Below are 20,022 nucleotides of genomic sequence, written 5' to 3'. Positions count from 1 at the left end.
TTCCTGTAGCGTTTGAGGAGTTGGAACGTGCCTTGGGCATGGCACAGAGGGCGGAAGAAGCTCGGCGTCAGCTGCAGGATCGCATGGAGGAGCAGGTGAAGCAGGTGGAGCAGGCCAGTGAGGAAGAGAGGCGGAGTCTACAACAGGAGCTCACCAGGGTCAAACAGGAGGTCATAACCATCATGAAGGTGCTATTATTTAGTGAAAGATTATCAGACACTAGGTTTTACAAGGATGTCTGTTTAGCATAAAATCTAAAATGTGTAATTAAAAGAATTATCTGGCGCATGCAAAATTTCACATGTAAGGATTCTTTCCTATAAGGGAAAAAATTAATTAGTTGGGCATTTGTCTGAAGTTGCTGGAAATAAAAAGACAGTTATGGAAATGTGCTCTGGTTTTTTAAAAGTATTATTATTTTTTATGAATAAAGCTGTTTAATGTAGAAAATGAAAGTTTTCTATCCCCACCAACAGGTGAGCTACCAGAATGAACTGAAATTAGATTTATTTAAAACTTTATTTATAAATATCAATCAGCAAAATTTCACATTTAAGGATTCTTTCCTGTAACTGAAAAAATTAATTAGTTGGGCATTTGTCTGAAGTTGCTGGAAATAAAAAGACAGTTATGGAAATATGCTCTGGTTTTTTAAAAGTATTATTATTTTTTATGAATAAAGCTGTTTAATGTAGAAAATGAAAGTTTTCTATCCCCACCAACAGGTGAGCTACCAGAATGAACTGAAATTAGATTTATTTAAAACTTTATTTATAAATATCAATCAGCCAAATTATCATTCTGAACAAATAAACGAGTATTATTTAGTATAAGTAACATGCTCAAATAAATTAAACACTAAAACAGACTGCCAAAATGAATAAAAGCACATATGGTGTAAAATTACACTCACCATCCATGTTCTTAAGAACACCTTTACACCTGCACATTTATGCAGTTAGCCAATCAACCATCATATGGCTGTAGTGCAGTGCATACAATCATGCAGATGCGGGTCAAGAGCTTGAGATGATGTTCTTATCAAACATTAGAATGTGGGGAAAAATATGATCTCAGTGACCATAACCGTAGCATGCTTCTTCTTGTCAGATGGGTAGAGCTTCACTGCAAACCTGAAACTAGGAGTTGAAGATAGGAAAAAACAACATCTGGGCTTTTTCCAGTCTTCAGCTGATCTGATTTTTTCCCCTTGTTCTCTGTTTTCAGAAGTCTACAGAAGATAGGATCGCGGAAATGGAGCGGCAGCACTTAGAAGATCTGGCTAACAAGGACAAACAAATGAGTACCCAGATAAATGAGGCAGTGGTACATTTATTGTTTTGTATTGTACTCTCAAATTATCACGTCTCACAAAACTCTCTTCAAAGCCTTTAATTATTTAGGATAGTACAGACATGAGGTATTTGATGGATTGTTGTTTGTTGTTAAGGAGATTTGTCGTAAGGAGCTATTGAAAACAGCACAGGAGAAGGAGCAGCAGGCCTCTTTGGCTGTAGAGGAAGCAGAGCTACAGAAGTCAGCTGTGCAGGCTGAAGGAGAGGCCAAAGCCAGGGAGCTGCAGCTAGAGCTGGAGAGTGCTAGAACTGTGAGTTAAACTAATCTTCCAGCATGCTTTATCTGAAGTGGGATATCCTTTGATGGTTCAATTGCGCCAGTGCCTGCTATGCACGATTATTTTAATCAAGTTTTAAATAAGTGACACTGGATTTAACTGAATATATTGTCTTTTTAAATGTTGCTTTCTTTTAGAGAATTCTTGAGCTGGAGAGTTCATTGGCTAAGTTGTCACAGGGGGAAGATACCGATTCAGATCAGTTCTCAGCAGAGACTGAAGAACAGAGGAAGAAATATGAAGTTGAACTAGCTGCTCTAGAAGAAAGGCATCAGCAGGAGCTGGAGAAATTGAAAGCAGAACAGACAGATGCTTTGACCCAGCAGCACTCTACTGCTGTTGATGAGCTAGTGGAAAAGCACAAGTCTGAGGTCGACAAGATCATGAAAGACAAAGAACTAGAGTTTCAAGACCATGTTAAGGAAATGAACCAAAAAATGCTGGAGAAACTGGATATCAAACAGGCCGAGCTGGAGGCTCTGTCCTCTGAGCTCAATGAGATGCAGAAGTGTAAAAAGCAGCTAGAGGAGAAACTTGTGGCTGATGCAGCTAACGAGTCAGTTAGGAAGGAGTTTGAGGTGATACTAAAGAAAGAGCAGTTGAAATTTCAGATGGAGTTTGAAGACATAAAGCGTCAACATGAGCAGTTGCTAGAAGGATTAGAGAAGACTCTGAAAGCAGAGCTAAATCAGCTAAGAATGGTGCTAGAGGAGAAGGATAAAGAGCTTGAACAATATGTTGTAAGGGAAAGAATGTTACAGGAAGATGCTAAAAGGGCTCAACAGGATGTGGAGGCAAAGTTAAAGGAAATAGAAGATTTAAGGTCTGTTGCACAGTCTGAGAAGGAGATGCTTGCTGAGGCTGGTGCTCAGTCTAATTCTCTGAAAGAGGAACTGAAGCAGTCAAAGAGTCAAGTGCAAAACTTGGAAAGGCTTCTTGAAATAGGTCGTAATGAATGCCAGCTGAAAGATGAGTGCCTTCAACAGAAGACAAAAGAAAATGAAGATCTACAACAGAGGATACAGCAGGCCTTGAATGACCTGGCTGAAAAAGAGAATTCATATGCTCAATCGAACCGAGCATTGCAAGAGGAGCTAAATAGGTTAAACCAGCAGTTAGATGAGGAGAGAAGTTCTTATGAGAAAAGAGCTGAGACCCTAAGAAAAGAAATGGATAGCAAGTTGAAATCCCAGGAGACCAAAATGGAGAAACTCAAACAGAAAGCCAAAGAAAATCAGGAAAAGTTGAAGAAAAAGCTTCATGAACAAGAGGAAAATGCTAAAGTGGAGATAGCCAAGAAGGAGAAAGAAGTGCAACAGAAAGACCAACAGGTTAAACAGAAGATTCTTGAGGTGGCCCAGGCGAACTCTGAGGGCCTCAGCAGTGCTTTATCTGACTTGGAGACAAATCACAAGGAGCAGTTAGAAAAGATTTACGAGGTTCATAGACTTGAGCAAGAAGACCTTCTGTGTCATTGGCAGGAGAAGCTAAGCCAGCAGCAGGAGGAGCTGCAGGAGAAGCATGCACTGTCTTTGCAAGAAAAAGTGCAGGAGTTAGAGGACATCTCTCAACAGCTTTTAACCAACAGAGAGGAGAAGGAACAAGTGGCTCAAGAAGTAAAGAACCTTAGGGAAGAGCTTTCAATGAGGGAAACCACTGTGCAGAAACTCCAGACAGAGCTCAAAGAAGCTGCAGTCAAACTGAAAAGCTTGTCTGAAGTCGAGGACATCCTCAAAAAGCAGGCAGAGACTGTAGAGAAAAACTTAAACCAGGCTTTAAATGAAAGGAACCTCTTTCAGGACCAGCTCGCTAAGACTGAGGAGACAAATAAAGAGAGATTTCAGTCATTGTCTGAAGAGCTAGAAGATGCACGCAAGAAGCTTAATGTACTTGAAGCTTCCAGAAGTAAGGAAGGTGAGACCCTACAGAGGACTCTTGAAGAGAAAACTACTGAGCTTCAATATAAGGAAACAGAGTTTCTGACACAAATCAGTTGCATTAGTAAGGAGCTGGAGCAGCATTGTCAAGGTGCACAGGCAATGTTAAATGATTTTTCAGATAATCTGTGCAAAAGAGTAGAGGCAAAGGTGAATGAGCTGCAAAATAGGGTTGCATGTAATCAGAAGAAATTGTGCCATTTTAAAAATGTCATTTTGGCAAAGAATGACAAAATCTGTTCTTTAGGGAAAGAGCTTCGGCAAGCCGTAGATGAGAGCCAGAGCTTTAAGAACTCACTTGACCAAATGGCTCTTCAGTTAAATGCAAATTCAGAGAATCTTAAGGCCTTAGCAATTGAGAGAGAGTCTTTGCAAAAAGATGCTAACAATCATTCCCAGGTACTTTCTGAGAAAGTTATTTGTATAGAAAAACTTGAAGAAGAAAACAAAAACATTTCAGAAAAACTTAAAGCAAATATTTTGCATATCAGTAATTTGGAGAGCATCATAGATGACCTAAAGAACCAGTTATCGGGTATCATAACTGAGAAGGAGGAAGCCATATCTCTGCTGAATCAGCAGCACAATGAGGAAAAACAAAGTATCAAAAGCCAGATGGAGGAGGCTGTGGTACGAGCGGAAAAAGAAAAGGGCTTAGCTGTCGAACAAGTAGATACACTCAGGAATAAACTGTCTGAACTTAAAAAGAAAACAGACTCCAAGCTCACTCAGAACCACAACACTGTCAAATCTCTTCAATGCAAGATAGAGGACATGGAGAAACAGATAGCAGAGAGGGATGAGCACCTACAAAGACTCACTGCCAGCATTGACAATCAGTCTATCAGTAAGTCAGAGATGGACCAGGTTCTGAATGAGAAAGAGCAAAGGGTAAGTGCCTTGACTTTAGAGTTGGACAGCTGCACAAAGAAGATAAGTGAACTAGAGGAACGACTCAAATTGCAGACAAAAGAACGGGAGCACCTAGAGGCTGAATTTCAGCAGCACCATAACTTGAGGGAGAGTGAAAAGATGGAGCTGATACAACAGCTCCAGCAAACCAAGGAGCAGTGTTCTCATAAAAGTGATCTTGCCTGTGAAGCTGAAGAAAAACTCCAGTCTTTAGAGAAAGAGTTCCAAAATGTCAAACAACAATTGGAAAGCCAGCAAGCAGACTTCGAGAGGGAGAAGGTGGAAATCTTAAAGTCAAAGGAGGAGGCTTTGAAAGCAGCAGAAGAGAGTGCGTGTAAAGTAGCTGAACTGAAAAAGAAAGCTGAGCAAAAAATTAGCTTGATTCGTAAGCAGCTGACTTCACAGATTGAGCAGAAGGAGTTGACCATCAAGGATATGCAGGCACAGCTAGAGGACATCAAGCAAAGGCAGAATGAGAAAGAACAACAGGTGAAGAGTTTGGTGGAGAATGAGAGGAAAATGGAGGAGGCCATCAATACTCTAAGGGAAGAGCACAAAAAGTACCTGGAGCAGGTACAACATGATGGAAAATTAGAAAAAGAGAACCCATTGCAAACATCGAAGGACATGGACAAGGAGGAGTTGGCAGCAGAGAAATCTGTGCAAAACGAAGCTGATACACTAAATGAAAGAGAGGAAGAGGCCTTTTCAAGGCTTCGAGAGCTGGAAGCCAAACTTATTGAATCTGAAGAACAGAACACTACCCACCAAGCTGAAATCAGCCAACTTAAAGCAGAACTGTGTGAACAGAAAGCACTGGTTCAGGAGCTTCAGAACACTTGCTTTACTCTTGAGGTCCAGGTTAAAGAGAGAGAGACTAATGTCATACAAATGGATATGTGCTCTTTGGAGAAAACCAACAATCTCTTAGAAATGGAGCCTGTACACTATGCAGGAGAACAGGACTCTAAATTAAAACAAGAAGCCTGGGAAAGTGAAAAGGATCTCTTGGTGAAAGATTATGAGATGAAGCTCCAAGACCTCTGTAAGAGACTGGAGGAAAAAGAGAATCAGCTTAAAGTCCGAGAGAACTTGGACATAGGACTAGGACAGACAGACGGAGAATGTCTTACTGATGGGTCTGACCCAGAGAACAATCTACAGCGAAAACTGGTGGAAACTGAAAATGAGAAGCAGAAGATTCAAAAAGATTACATCCGGTTACAGAAAGACCTTCGCTCACTGAGGAAGGAACATGAAAAGGAGCTGGAGTATCTGAGGAAAGAAATAGCAGATGAGAGTGAGACAAAGCTGAAGTAAGAAACAAACGTATCGGGAAATAGTTTATTTGACATGTTGGATAGTTTGCTAAACCACTGTTGATTGATTTTTATTTATACAGGCTTGAAGTGGAAGATTTGGAAATGAAGCACAACTCTGCACTTAAACAGATGATGAGAGAGTTCAACACCCAGGTAGCTCTAAAGGATAAAGAGCTTGAAGCATCAGTGAAGGAGGCAGTTGGTAAGAGGACAGTGTTTACATGACCCAGAATTTGAGGAGTAAATCAGCAATGACATTGTCCTGTATTTTGTACCATATTTTTTCACCTTCTCTGTTTTGATAAAGGGATTTGAGAGTGACTGGTGGAATATTGTATGAGCTTAATTATATCATCTCTGTCGGCTACATACAGAGAAGGCCCAAAGGGTTGAAGCAGAACTAATGGGAAGCCATCGAGAGGAAATGAATCAACTTCAGAAGATGATTTCCCAGAAAGAAGATGACCTAAAAATAACTATCCAACGTTATGAGCAAATTCTTCAGGTGCGATGAAATATATTCCTTTGACTTTGAGTTCCAACTGACGTTTAGAATTTTTTTGCTGTGAGATGACTTGCTATCATACAGTACGTTTACACGGACAACAATAATCCGATATTAACCCGATTAAGACGATACTCTGATTAAGAAACTAGCATGTAAACAGTGATTATTGATGACCTTAATCCAGCTAAAGTCATACTCGAAGTAAACACAAATCGAATTATGACGTGTGGAGTATTCCTGTTTTAGTCATATTACTGATGTGCATTACAGAAATGTAAACACCTTAATCACATTATTAACGTCGTGTAGGAGTTTTCACCGCATTCTGCAACACGACACGTACACACACGGCAGTGCTCAACCGTTTGACTGCAAACGAGAGAGCATGACTGCGTCGGAAACCGCGTACTTACCTACTATATAGTAGGTGAAATACATGTAAGTACACTGTTCGGACGCAGCCCACGGCTTCAAGCAGTCGTCTATTTGCATGTACAGCATGACAAATAATTACCTGCACTTGAAGCTTTCGTAAAATGAAACACCCAAAACTGTATACGGTACCATAACGAAGACGAACTGTGTGTTGATACGTGAAGTTCTGAAGGGAATGTCGGACGGCGTGGCGTGGGGACGTAATGACGTGTGCTGTTAATGTTCTTTAACGTGTAAAACGGGAACATGAAAGGAATATTCTGAAAGCGACTCATGTAAACACCTTAATCACAATATTGTCTTATTCAGAATATGGTCAATAATTAGATTATTGCAGTCCATGTAAACGTAGTCATAGAGATGTTGTTGCATCAGTAATATGAGGGGTGGTCAATACTTTAGACTCTCTGCATGCACAAACTTTGTTCTTCAGCAAGTCAACAGAATCATCAGGAAACAATTACCCCATACAAGCACCTCCATTTACTCCCCACAGAGTGGTTTATATGATTTATACCTAAAGAGTTTTATATCCACTTTTAACATTCTGACAGGCAACTATGCTGACTATTTGGATTTGTGACCAGAATAGTTTGCTGTATAAGTAATTTCAGGGTTTTTTTTTTTCTTCAAATGTAGCATGTAGACATATTTCATATTTAATGAGTGAAAACTGTGAGGATATATATGTAGAGTTGTACATTTTCTTTGCAGAGTCGTGAAGAAGAAATGGGCACTCGAGTGTGGGAGGTGCAGAAGGAGCTGGAAGAGCTGCAGCAAAGGAGTCTCAGTGGTCCTCAGGTACAGTATGTGTAAGAGATTTCCACGAACACTACCAGATGGTGCTGTTTACCTCCTCATAAAACATACAATTTGGTTCCCTTGTCTTTGGACAGCTCACTAAGAATTGTTGTTATGGCAGAATTCTTACTAAGGCAAAATGGCTGCTTGCCAAAAAACCTTTTTTGTATAGAGTTTCTCCAACAGCTTGGGGTATCCAGGGATGATGAGGCCCTAAATATCTGTTCTCAATGAACCCCTCAGAGAGTGGCTTGGAGGTAGATTTATCTCGAGTCTCATTCTCATGTGAGCACATTTGGAGGCAGAGTCCAGCATCAGGCAGGATGGAAATCATACATGCGTGTGTTTTTGATGGTTTGAAAGTTTTTCGACCTCGCAAAGACGAGAATCAATCGACCCTGTAGTTCCCAAAATGAATAGGCTGATGTCATGCCTTCTATGTATTTTTGTATAAGATTTGTATTTTAGCAGGCCTGACTGTAGCCAGTTCTAATCTTTTCCATTTGTATCCATCGTATTTCATAGACGGACTGTTTGCCTTCATCATCTTATTTTCATCATTCGGTTATTGTTTTTAATGGTTATTAATAAAATTTTAGCAGAACCATATCTCACATTTGACATGTTTAGCACTATAGCGCTATTTATAAATAGATTTACTTTGCTACATGGCTATGATGATAATAGTTTACATGTTTCCATGACAGGTTTGTTAGTGCTCTTGTTATATTTTTGTGTATTGGATCTCACCTCTGCTTCCCTCTTGTCTTTTAGGGTGTTGAGGAACTTCAGGTTAGTTCCCTCCCCCCCCCCCCCCAAACACACACACTTTAAATGTTGAATCATATAAAATGTGCATTCGCTCTTAAATACAGCACTCAGGGGATAGCAGTTACTAGTCAACTTACCAGAAATGTACCTTGGAGACTCGTAAAGACAGATTCATCATTTCCACCTTTCACTCTCAACACTCTCACCCTGCTTAGGTTCAGCTTGCTCAGAAGACCACCCTGCTGAGTGAGGCCAGGCTAAAAGAGCAGGAATACCAAGATAGGGTAAGTCTGCACCAAGAATGAGAACAGAGCCAGAATTGTAATGTTCAGAGCATATTTTCCACCTCATGTTCTCAGGCTCCATCTCCCCTTTGGCTAAACAAAACTGGAAGTCCCCATGAACTCAAGTTCGTTACTCAGCACATCTGTTTACTTTTACTTTAAATGTCCATAATTAAGCTATGATACCCCTCACACTGCTACTCTCACCACACAGGAAGTGCTTGAACTGGGCCTTGTTGGCTGTACTTGCACTTCTGTTTTACTCTTTGGGGGGGGGATAATATATATATCACACACACGCTGTCCTCTTTATTAGGAACACCACCACATTCATGCAGCAGCACAATGCAAAAACTCATGCAGATACAGGTCAAGAGCTTCAGTTAATGTTCACATCACACATCAGAATGAAGGAAACATGTGATCTGTGACTTGGATGTTGGTACCAGAAGGCCTGGGTTGACTATTTCAGAAACTGCTGGTCTCCTGGGATTTTCACACAACAGTTTCAAGTTTCAGGTTGTGCGGGAAAAAAAAAACATTGAGTGAATTTGCAGAAACACCCTAAGTACATTTTTGTCAGTAATTTGGTTGGAGCCCATATTGACTGATTTTTATTTTTTGTTTGTTTTTACCAAATAAGCAATCAGTCAAAGCAACACTGCTTATTCATGTTAAATATCATGATGTTTCACTGTCATTTCTGTTTCTGTCATTACTGTTTCACTTGTCATTTGGAAAATACTCAAACCTCATGTGCCAGTCATTTGTATTTGGATGCTACCATTGCTCAGTGTTCAAAGTATAATGCCTACAGAAATTAAACTCTTCAGATAACTTTTTTAGGCCTTTACTTGCATTGCTTCTCTGTGCTTTGATGCTCAGTTTAACAGGCATTTGTGACTTTTTATTTAATTTTTAGATCCATACTCTGGAGGACATGGTACGGAAAGCTTATAAAAACTCAGTGGTGACTCACCTGGGAAAAGGTGAATAATCTTGCAATACCTCTATCAATTAAATGATCTTTCATGTAGTGTATATGTGGAAATACTGCCTGAAATGCCTGAAACAAGTAGTTTAGGACTGGGGTTCAGTTTCCAGCTCCAATGTTTGCTATCCATGACTGAGGGCTGCTTTGTGAAGCCAGGATTACAAATACTGAGTGATCTCCTTTCAGGCAAAGCAGCTGGATTACACTGTTTAATATTTTGTTTTCAATCAGCCAGTCCTTTAACCTGAACACTAACCACGTCATGACTTTAGTTGACGGTGATATAAAGAGTATTATATATGCTCAGAATATTCCTGATATTTTTATTATTTGATTTAGAATAAATTAATCTTTTTAGTTATGCCAGTTATTGCAGAGCATTGCCATAAATAATGTAATGGGTTTGTAAAATTGGGGGGGGGGGGGGTCATTAAAGTGGGAATAATATTTTCCCTCCCACAATTTTAATTGGGGGGGGGGGGGTGGGAGAAGAAATAGTAGGTAAATAGTTGCTGGTTTAGTTCATTAATCAAAAAAAAGGCACTGGTTGATGAATAAACTGATGAGTAAAGCAGGTTGTTACTTACAACCCAAATCTTAAGTAAATTCAGCATTTAGAAATATTAAACATTATAATTACATTAAAAATATGTTGCTGTTTAAAATTGTCCTTAAGACATTAAACCCTGTTGTTTGTAGGCAATTTCTTTGTTGTGTTCTTTGAAATAGTTGATAACGTTCACACACAGATTTAAGCGCATGATGATGGCAGCAGTACACCAGGCCATGGGTTTGGAATGAACTGTGTTGTTTGGCAGGTTAAGTAAGAGAGTTCAGTGCCTCAGGTTTCCTCCCTTCAGGCCCCGCTGTGGCTGTAGCGTGGCTTTGGTTGGGGTCACTTTGGCAGATCAGCTTATTTATGGCTCTCTCCTTTATCTACGCTCTGTGATCAAAGACTTATTTTGGTTGGCTTGGCACCTCTGTTCCTCATCAGTTTGTCCCTTTTGGCACATCCAGGAGCCTGAGTGTCATCAGGCACCGTTTAATGGATATTCCAGAGGGCTAGTGGCTTCATCTGCCTACTATAAATTGCTTTTGGATTGTCATGAGACTAATTCACACAGTTGAGCACTGTGTGGAGTATAATGACTTGAGGCCTTTTCCTGCTCAGTACCTTGTTAAAGGTTGCTGAATGTTTCCAATATTTACAATATTCTCAACGGTTGTTTGCTTGTAAACAATAGTTACTGTGGAATGGAAAGTCAGGAAGTAGCCAGTATGTTTGTGTGAGACATTGGGCAGAATTTTCTGCGTTTTTTAGGTTTTCTCATATAGAAAAATATCAAGAATACCCAAAACCAGGATAATACCTTTAATCTGTCTGACTATAGTTTGTCATTTTAAAAAAAGTATGCCCAGAATTTATTTAAAAAGTTATTCTTGCCCAGAATGTCTCTCTAGCTGTTTGTCTCTCACTTTCCAAAACTTGTACCGTCACCACCGAAATGAATAGAAACCATTTTGTATTTTAGTCACAATGTCACTTTTGTACATTTTAAAATGTTACCGTAAACTGTGTGCCTAATAAGCCTGGCAGGCGGCGGAACACCCAGTCCTGCTGATTTACTGACTGATTATTAGTATGCTAAGGGGTGTGTGTTTGAGTGCCATCTGAGTAACACTAAAGCATTTATGTATATCCTGTCTATAAATGTCAGTGCATGAGCTAAATGCTAAGGCACCACTGCAGATAATAAGAAGTAAATGAGACGTCCGAACAAAGCCGTGCATTGATCCCATTTTCCATCTGTTCCTATGATGACCAGTATCCTCTTGCCATCAACTTGCACTAATATGCTGGTGTTACGTTAATATAGGCCAAGCAGAATCAGGTTTGCAGAGTCCAGAAGCCTGTCATCTGCCTGCTCCAGTTCTAATTATGGCAGAGAAAGAAGCTGGAGGGCAGGAGAGAGTTGTATGAATACACAAGTTGTGTTGACCATCAGGATCTGTTTTCAGATAAAACTGTGCTGAGTAATAGTAGATAATCTGAACTAATGATTAAATGATTTTATCTCCCAGAACCCTCAGACTACAACGCTGATCCTTTCACTGAGCCCACTGAGTTTGAGTACCTGCGGAAGGTCATCTTTGAGTACATGATGGGACGAGAAACTAAGGTACATTTTTCCTGACAGAAAGGCAGAATAATCATGACCGCTTGGTGTTGATGGAATGCTCCTGTGAAATTCTGAATATGCGTTTTATTTACCATGTCCACTTTAGTCATAACAGCCACTTCACACATTTTTGAAAACTACAAAATGTTTATTCTTCCATGCAATAAATACAAGGCAGAACTCCACACAAAAGCCATTGTATGTGCTCGTAGCATGGCCTTAATTGACATCTTTTGTCCGTTTAGTCTGAGCTAATTGATGGCTAGTTGACAGGGCCCTAACCCCAGCGGGGATCTCCTGGGTTAATAATAACCAGCAGCCTTATGACAGCACAGCAGCCCTCCCTGTGAGGACGGATGTCCGGAGGGCGACACGGCAGGCGAGGCCACGTCATATGATGAGAACAACATACCATTTTAAAAGAATAGCCAAAGCTTACAGCAGTCCTGGTTCCAATTATTGTCATATGTATAAGCTCAAATACACACACACACACACACTCTGGCAGATGTGTCTGGAGCTGATTGCACAGCATGTGACAGATAATTAGCATTTTTGCCTGTGCATGTGTTTAATTGTTCACAGACAAGTGATGGGAAGTAACAGGAGGGAAAGTGGAAGGGTTTGTTAAACCTTACAGTTTCTCATGAGCTTTTACTTTAATAACTAGTTAGAAATGTGACTGTGGCGAAGTTCAAGTGTTAATCCTTCAGTCTGGTCTAAAGAGTGTATTCTGTGCTCATTCACTCATCTTCCCACACTAATCCTTTCCTTCAATTAAAGGAAATTAGTGGAAAAGTTGCATAACGTTTTTCCAGTGCTAAAAACGAAAGCGATTCCTTCCGTCACTTAATACCTACTAGTTTTCTGGAGTGCAGTGCCAGTGCTTGGATCCTCTCAGCTAAGGTCACAGTGTTTACCCGTATGCCTTTTTAAATGTAGTATTCTGTACCAAAGTGATTTTAGTACTTAGAATTGGTGTTTACATCCACTATTGTTCCGTCACTGTTATACCCAGCATGCATCATGCATAGTGTCTTGTACAGTTATTGGGGAATCTTCTGCAAAGAAACGAATCAGCCCAGTTGTAGTTTTAGTCTTTTGAAATTTACTTCCACCTGCAGTGTGTGTTTTCTGAAGGGTTTCTTCCAGTATTCAAACCTGGAAATTGTTTTAGTGATCACTGTGTTACCTCTGTAGGAGACAAATGGACATGTTTAGAGTGAAAGTTTTGATTTTCCATTTTTAACCAGAGTATCCCTTTAAGATTTATTCTAGGACTTGTGCTTTATAACTTCACCGATAAGATGATGAGTTAAAGCTGCTGCGTTCCACTGGTTGTTTGTTTACAGACTATGGCCAAAGTCATCACTTCCATGCTGAAGTTTCCAGCAGACCAGGCACAGAAAGTACTAGAGCGGGAGGATACCCGAGTGATGGTGAGCTCCATTTTCAGATCAAATGTTCTCTCAGACAGAGACTATTGGTTCTTTCACGTTTCTTTTCACCACTCTGCATTCTGTCTTTATTAAGTTACTTTACATATAATCTAAACAGCTCAGATTTCACTGCATCCGTGTGGTAGTAGAATTCCCTGACGTCCTTCTCTTTGTGTCTCAGGCATTTTTTTTATGTTTGTTAATGATTTCGTCATGAATTCGGAGTAAAGGATACACACAGAGCCAGTGGGACTATAGTAGAGGCTGAAATGTTGCAGCTATTAAACAGTCTCAGTATATGCTGTGATCACAGCATTTGAAACCTTTTCCTTCCTATAGCAGGTTATATTTTTCACATAAATTAGTGCAAAACAGCTATTTTTGTTTGTTTATTGAATTTGGATACAAGTAAGGGAATTTAGACATGTAGTTTTTTTTGTTTTGTATACTTTATATGTGCATGTCTACAGTTTGTATAACTGCTGTGGGTTTTTTCATGTGTGTTTTTGTTTATTTGTTTTTCTTTTTCAGCCTTGGCTCCGGTAAGGTTGAATTCTAAGAGGCCCTTCTGAGGTACAGAGCAATTGTGCTGCTGCTATTGACCACGGATCAGAGGGGCTAGAGTGCTGCAATTAACTTACCTAATGACCGCTTATCTTTATATTTCTGTGTAAGAGAAGAAATGTATACCAGTATGTATGCTTGTGGTGTGAAGAATTAGACTGATATGTACCAGATTCAGAGAACTGTTATTAGTTTTGTTTTTACAGCAAAATTAGAATTTTGATTTTTATTTTTCTGATCCTTTTTAGAGCAGTGGTAAGATTTTTTTTTTTCTTCTTGTTTAAAAAAAAAAAATCTAGATTTTATATGAATTTTGTGCAATATTTTTGATTTTTGTTCTTTTTTTCCCCTCTGAAGTTTGTGTTCTTTGTCCTTTTTTCTTTTTTCCCTCTTTTTATGGTAAGCTGGAATGGCCATGTCTCCTGTGCACATGTAAATATGCATATCACTTAAACTCAAAGCCCCATAGGACTTTGTTTACTACCGCTTTTTAAACTTCTACTGTATTTTTGTGGAACTGAAGTAAAATACATATTGTAAATTGTAAATCACTGGAAGAAGAATCTATATAGCTATACTAAAGGGCACATTGTGACTGTTGTATTATTAGCTACCTTTTAAAATGGATAATAAAATTTCTTTACAGTATGCTTGTACAGTATTGCGATTTCTTTCAGATGCATTTGTTGAATATTATTTAATTAGCTTATTTAATCCATTAAATCCCATTATTGTTCAGCTATTTGTATTTAAGCCCATTATTCAGGCACTATTATTAATTATTCAGTGCATAAAATAAACCTAACAGGAAAAGTTATGAGAACCTGCTGACTGGTCCTGGTAATATGTGGTTAAATGTGCTCAGTTTGTTCTTCTGGTTAGGGGTGCTAGTAGCAATTATAGACCCTAACAGGCTAATAAACTTTGCCTCATGTCCTGGACAACTTTTGTTTTCCTGACCATTTTCAACTTACCTCCTTTACTGCACTCTCAGGAAAGGTGTACTAGACTTACACCTATCCTTGGCACTAGTGTGGTATTCTCAAGGGTACACCTTTTATAACCTTTGTATGTATCTTTGACCTAGAAAGGTGCATATATATTTATAAACTAATCATGGTCCATTTATGTAACTCGTATCCAAAGTGGGGTCCTGTGAAGCCAGGGGTCAGTGACTTTAACCCACCCTTCTCAAAAGTTATCGTATTTATTATTGAATTTTAGTTATTAACCTCTTAACCAACCTTTGCCTGTGTGTTCTGAGCTTGCATGTTCTCCCCGTGCTTTCTCCAGGTACTCTGGTCTCCTTCCCCAATCCAAACACGCGTGTTGTAGCCTGATTGGCATTTCCAAATTGTCTGTGGTGCGTGAATGGGTGTGAGTGTGTGTGCGCGTGCACGATTGTGCCCTGTGATGGGTTGGCACCCCATCCAGGGTGTCCCCTGCCTTGTGCCTTGAGTTCCCCTGGGATTCCAGGCTCCCCAAAACCTTATGTAGGATAAGCGGTACAGAAATGAATTGATGGGTAGATGAATGTATTGATGGATGGATGAATGGATAAAAGTACTGTACCGTTGGCCCATTTTAGATGTAAACACCCTTAAACTCAGGCTGAAAGTCTGCACCTTGAGCTCTACTACGAGACACTTGAAAGAACAATAATTTTGGCGATGTGCAAATATTTATGGGCTTAAGTGTACAAAACAAACGCCTCGGAAAGAAGGATCGGTACAGTTTAGTACAGTTTCCTTTGAGAGTGTGCACCCCTGTGCTTGGTTTCTGAAATAAGTCACGTGCAAGTGTGAACTAGAGTAAGGCACTCGCAGACCTGTGTGCGCGCGCGCGCGCTTGTGTGTGTGTGTGTGTGTGTGTGTGTGTGTGTGTGTGTGTGTGTACTTCCGCCAGATGGCAGCACTGAGGGAGATTAACGCTGAAGCCTCACAGGAGCGGTGTATGAAATGTGATGCTCGTGCGCAATACCGTGCGTCTTGGCGCGAGCTCACTTGAACAACGGAAGAACGCAGTAGCAAGCAGTTGACTTGAACACGCTCCCAGGCAGATGATCAGGCTAATGCCCCGCCACCGCTATCTGTTAACGCTGACTTCTCTTCCTCATAGACTTACCTTTTATTTCAATGCGTTTTGCGATCGCTATAACAAACTTTTGAGAGTAACTTAAGTTTACATGTAGCTTCTAAAGTCCACCACTGAGACCTTCGAGATTTTTCTTCTTGTTTAAAAAAAAAAAATCTAGATTTTATATGAATTTTGTGCAATATTTTTGATTTTTGTTCTTTTTTTCCCCTCTGAAGTTTGTGTTCTTTGTCCTTTTTTCTTTTTTCCCTCTTTTTATGGTAAGCTGGAATGGCCATGTCTCCTGTGCACATGTAAATATGCATATCACTTAAACTCAAAGCCCCATAGGACTTTGTTTACTACCGCTTTTTAAACTTCTACTGTATTTTTGTGGAACTGAAGTAAAATACATATTGTAAATTGTAAATCACTGGAAGAAGAATCTATATAGCTATACTAAAGGGCACATTGTGACTGTTGTATTATTAGCTACCTTTTAAAATGGATAATAAAATTTCTTTACAGTATGCTTGTACAGTATTGCGATTTCTTTCAGATGCATTTGTTGAATATTATTTAATTAGCTTATTTAATCCATTAAATCCCATTATTGTTCAGCTATTTGTATTTAAGCCCATTATTCAGGCACTATTATTAATTATTCAGTGCATAAAATAAACCTAACAGGAAAAGTTATGAGAACCTGCTGACTGGTCCTGGTAATATGTGGTTAAATGTGCTCAGTTTGTTCTTCTGGTTAGGGGTGCTAGTAGCAATTATAGACCCTAACAGGCTAATAAACTTTGCCTCATGTCCTGGACAACTTTTGTTTTCCTGACCATTTTCAACTTACCTCCTTTACTGCACTCTCAGGAAAGGTGTACTAGACTTACACCTATCCTTGGCACTAGTGTGGTATTCTCAAGGGTACACCTTTTATAACCTTTGTATGTATCTTTGACCTAGAAAGGTGCATATATATTTATAAACTAATCATGGTCCATTTATGTAACTCGTATCCAAAGTGGGGTCCTGTGAAGCCAGGGGTCAGTGACTTTAACCCACCCTTCTCAAAAGTTATCGTATTTATTATTGAATTTTAGTTATTAACCTCTTAACCAACCTTTGCCTGTGTGTTCTGAGCTTGCATGTTCTCCCCGTGCTTTCTCCAGGTACTCTGGTCTCCTTCCCCAATCCAAACACGCGTGTTGTAGCCTGATTGGCATTTCCAAATTGTCTGTGGTGCGTGAATGGGTGTGAGTGTGTGTGCGCGTGCACGATTGTGCCCTGTGATGGGTTGGCACCCCATCCAGGGTGTCCCCTGCCTTGTGCCTTGAGTTCCCCTGGGATTCCAGGCTCCCCAAAACCTTATGTAGGATAAGCGGTACAGAAATGAATTGATGGGTAGATGAATGTATTGATGGATGGATGAATGGATAAAAGTACTGTACCGTTGGCCCATTTTAGATGTAAACACCCTTAAACTCAGGCTGAAAGTCTGCACCTTGAGCTCTACTACGAGACACTTGAAAGAACAATAATTTTGGCGATGTGCAAATATTTATGGGCTTAAGTGTACAAAACAAACGCCTCGGAAAGAAGGATCGGTACAGTTTAGTACAGTTTCCTTTGAGAGTGTGCACCCCTGTGCTTGGTTTCTGAAATAAGTCACGTGCAAGTGTGAACTAGAGTAAGGCACTCGCAGACCTGTGTGCGCGCGCGCGCGCTTGTGTGTGTGTGTGTGTGTGTGTGTGTGTGTGTGTGTGTGTGTGTACTTCCGCCAGATGGCAGCACTGAGGGAGATTAACGCTGAAGCCTCACAGGAGCGGTGTATGAAATGTGATGCTCGTGCGCAATACCGTGCGTCTTGGCGCGAGCTCACTTGAACAACGGAAGAACGCAGTAGCAAGCAGTTGACTTGAACACGCTCCCAGGCAGATGATCAGGCTAATGCCCCGCCACCGCTATCTGTTAACGCTGACTTCTCTTCCTCATAGACTTACCTTTTATTTCAATGCGTTTTGCGATCGCTATAACAAACTTTTGAGAGTAACTTAAGTTTACATGTAGCTTCTAAAGTCCACCACTGAGACCTTCGAGATTTCTCCGTTCCTTTTCGGTTCTTCTCGCGTCTCCTTCACTTCACTTCACTGCGTGGAGGATGTACTGCACGAGGACCGGACTGTTAACGTGGAAGAGCAGAATGTTGGATGTTTTGTGCGTGTGTTTGTCCTTGTCTTTGGTTTGTGCTTACAACATTGACCTGGATCACCCCCTGGTTTTCCGTGGGCAGAACGCGACGTTTTTTGGCTACTCGGTTCTGGAGCACTTCCACAATAACACACGATGGTGAGTGGATCTGGATCTAACGGTGCACCTCATGCAGAACTCGGTCTCGAGTCAAAGCCGTGAAGTTGCAACGATAAGCTGTTGTGTATACTTTATAACAAATTTATACTTGCACATATAGACTGGAACGGGTTTGCTCAGGACTATCGATTTGGACCTCTAAGGATGCTGGAGCTAGATGTTTCCAACAATGTTTTACAGCCTACGATTTGCGTTCTGTTTAAGCAATCTGTAGAGGCAGATCACACCATAACGGTGTCGTTTATAAACCCATGAAGTGAATCATAAAAGTGTGAATAATATGTTCTGGTACAGCTGTAACACATCGCACAAGAAATGGTTACATCTTGGCACGTAGTACTTATTTACAGCACTGAAGATGAAGGTGCTATGTATTAGAAATCACAGAAAGAGTTTAAATGCAGACCAGAAGGGCAGCACGAGCTCACTGCAGAACACACCATGAATGCATGAATTGCAGGGATTTAAATAAATAAATAAATAAATAAAATAAAATGCATGCATTTAAACACAAGTTAGTGTGCACCTCTAATAGGCGGAGATCCTGCAAACAGTGATGAAACACCATGTGTGAACTATATAGTTCTTTTCCTGTCAAAAGGACGCGCGCGTGAATGTAATGCACGTGAATTAGACTATAGTATAATATAAATAATAATCATTTTTACCTGAATGAGTAATGTATTTTTTCAGTGCTTATTGAGAAGCTGAATGTAGTAGTACATTGTACAATGTAATGTAGTAGCCTATTGTGAATGCATAAATACTGAACTATGTACTGTATACACATACACTCACTGACCACTTTATTAGGTACATTTTGATTAGGTGCATTTCTAGGCCATTATATCAGTTGATCCTATCTACCCCAATCTTCAGTGGAAAATCACCACAGGAGGACCACTATTCTCAGCCTAGCTATTACTGACATGGTAGTGGCATTCTAGAGTGTGGTGCTGGTTTGAGTGTATCACATACACTGCATCACCGGTTTTAACCACCTCTGAGTTGAGACTTTACAATAATTACCACACACTATACAGAACAATGGAAAAAGATGAGCTAGATGATTCGTCTGTTCACCAACAGTGTGGATCAACGAGTTGGGTGGGTGTGTCTCATAAAGAGACTGTTAAGAGTGCACAGTGTTTAAAAAGTGGAATTGCAATGCAGTACAACACAGAATTCTGTTACAGTTCTAGTACTGCAACGATCTGACAGTTTAAAAGACAGCGATAAATCAATAAACATAAATGTGTCATATAAGACAAACGAAAAGGTTGTTCTCGACATATAAACTACTGAAAAATCTACTACCCCAGATTCTGAAGAAAGTTGGTCACATATCGGGTGGAGGATACTAAATGGTAAAACTTAGTGGATTTTACAAAGCGCATTACACTGGTTCTCATTCACGTATTCCACACACACTCAGACACCAATGGTAGCTGAGCTGCCATGCAAGGCGCTAACTTGCTATCTTGAAATTGTATTGTAATGTGTGGAAGCCTGAGGTTTACAGTCCTAGTCAGTACCATGGCAGTGTCATTGCTGTGCTGAGAATGGTCAATCACGCAAGTAATTTTTGATCACTGGTGTTACTGTGGTGGACTTATATGGCACACAGTGTGCTTTTGGGTTTGCCAAATGTGACACCTGTCAGGCCAGTATTTTTGATCACTTGATAAACGGGTGGGTTCAAACAAAAGGTGGAATGTTCTAAGCTGTTTAACACATCTATATGTAAATACCAGGAAATGAAAGCTGAAATTCTGATCTCATATTCATCTGTTGAT

At 40.0% G+C, this 20,022-nt stretch overlaps 2 protein-coding genes across 4 annotated transcripts in view; both read left to right on the top strand.

Moving 5' to 3' along the window:
* The window catches only part of golga4 (golgin A4), a 34,345-nt gene extending 19,917 nt beyond the window's left edge, over nt 1–14,428 (top strand). For 2 of the 3 annotated variants that reach the window (XM_053620632.1, XM_053620630.1), the window contains 13 exons: nt 10–188; nt 1,228–1,326; nt 1,451–1,606; nt 1,771–5,798; nt 5,885–6,006; nt 6,179–6,309; nt 7,462–7,548; nt 8,323–8,340; nt 8,535–8,603; nt 9,526–9,592; nt 11,680–11,777; nt 13,130–13,216; nt 13,748–14,428. In XM_053620632.1, the coding sequence (XP_053476607.1) occupies nt 10–188; nt 1,228–1,326; nt 1,451–1,606; nt 1,771–5,798; nt 5,885–6,006; nt 6,179–6,309; nt 7,462–7,548; nt 8,323–8,340; nt 8,535–8,603; nt 9,526–9,592; nt 11,680–11,777; nt 13,130–13,216; nt 13,748–13,762 (5,156 nt within the window). In that variant the 3' untranslated portion in view covers nt 13,763–14,428. The remainder of the gene's footprint in view (nt 1–9; nt 189–1,227; nt 1,327–1,450; nt 1,607–1,770; nt 5,799–5,884; nt 6,007–6,178; nt 6,310–7,461; nt 7,549–8,322; nt 8,341–8,534; nt 8,604–9,525; nt 9,593–11,679; nt 11,778–13,129; nt 13,217–13,747) is intronic. The other variant, XM_053620631.1, reaches the window with a different exon arrangement.
* Nucleotides 14,429–17,675: 3,247 nt separating this feature from the next.
* itga9 (integrin, alpha 9) overlaps nt 17,676–20,022 on the top strand; it is an 86,862-nt gene continuing 84,515 nt past the window's right edge. The window contains exon 1 of the mRNA XM_053620637.1: nt 17,676–18,205. Coding sequence (XP_053476612.1) covers nt 18,018–18,205 — 188 coding nt within the window. The 5' untranslated portion in view covers nt 17,676–18,017. The remainder of the gene's footprint in view (nt 18,206–20,022) is intronic.

This window comes from Ictalurus furcatus, chromosome 3 (genome assembly GCF_023375685.1).
Source record: "Ictalurus furcatus strain D&B chromosome 3, Billie_1.0, whole genome shotgun sequence".
Taxonomy (NCBI): Eukaryota; Metazoa; Chordata; class Actinopteri; order Siluriformes; family Ictaluridae; genus Ictalurus; species Ictalurus furcatus.
Note: the sequence above shows the minus strand (reverse complement) of the source record. Positions and strands in the feature narration are given on the sequence as shown.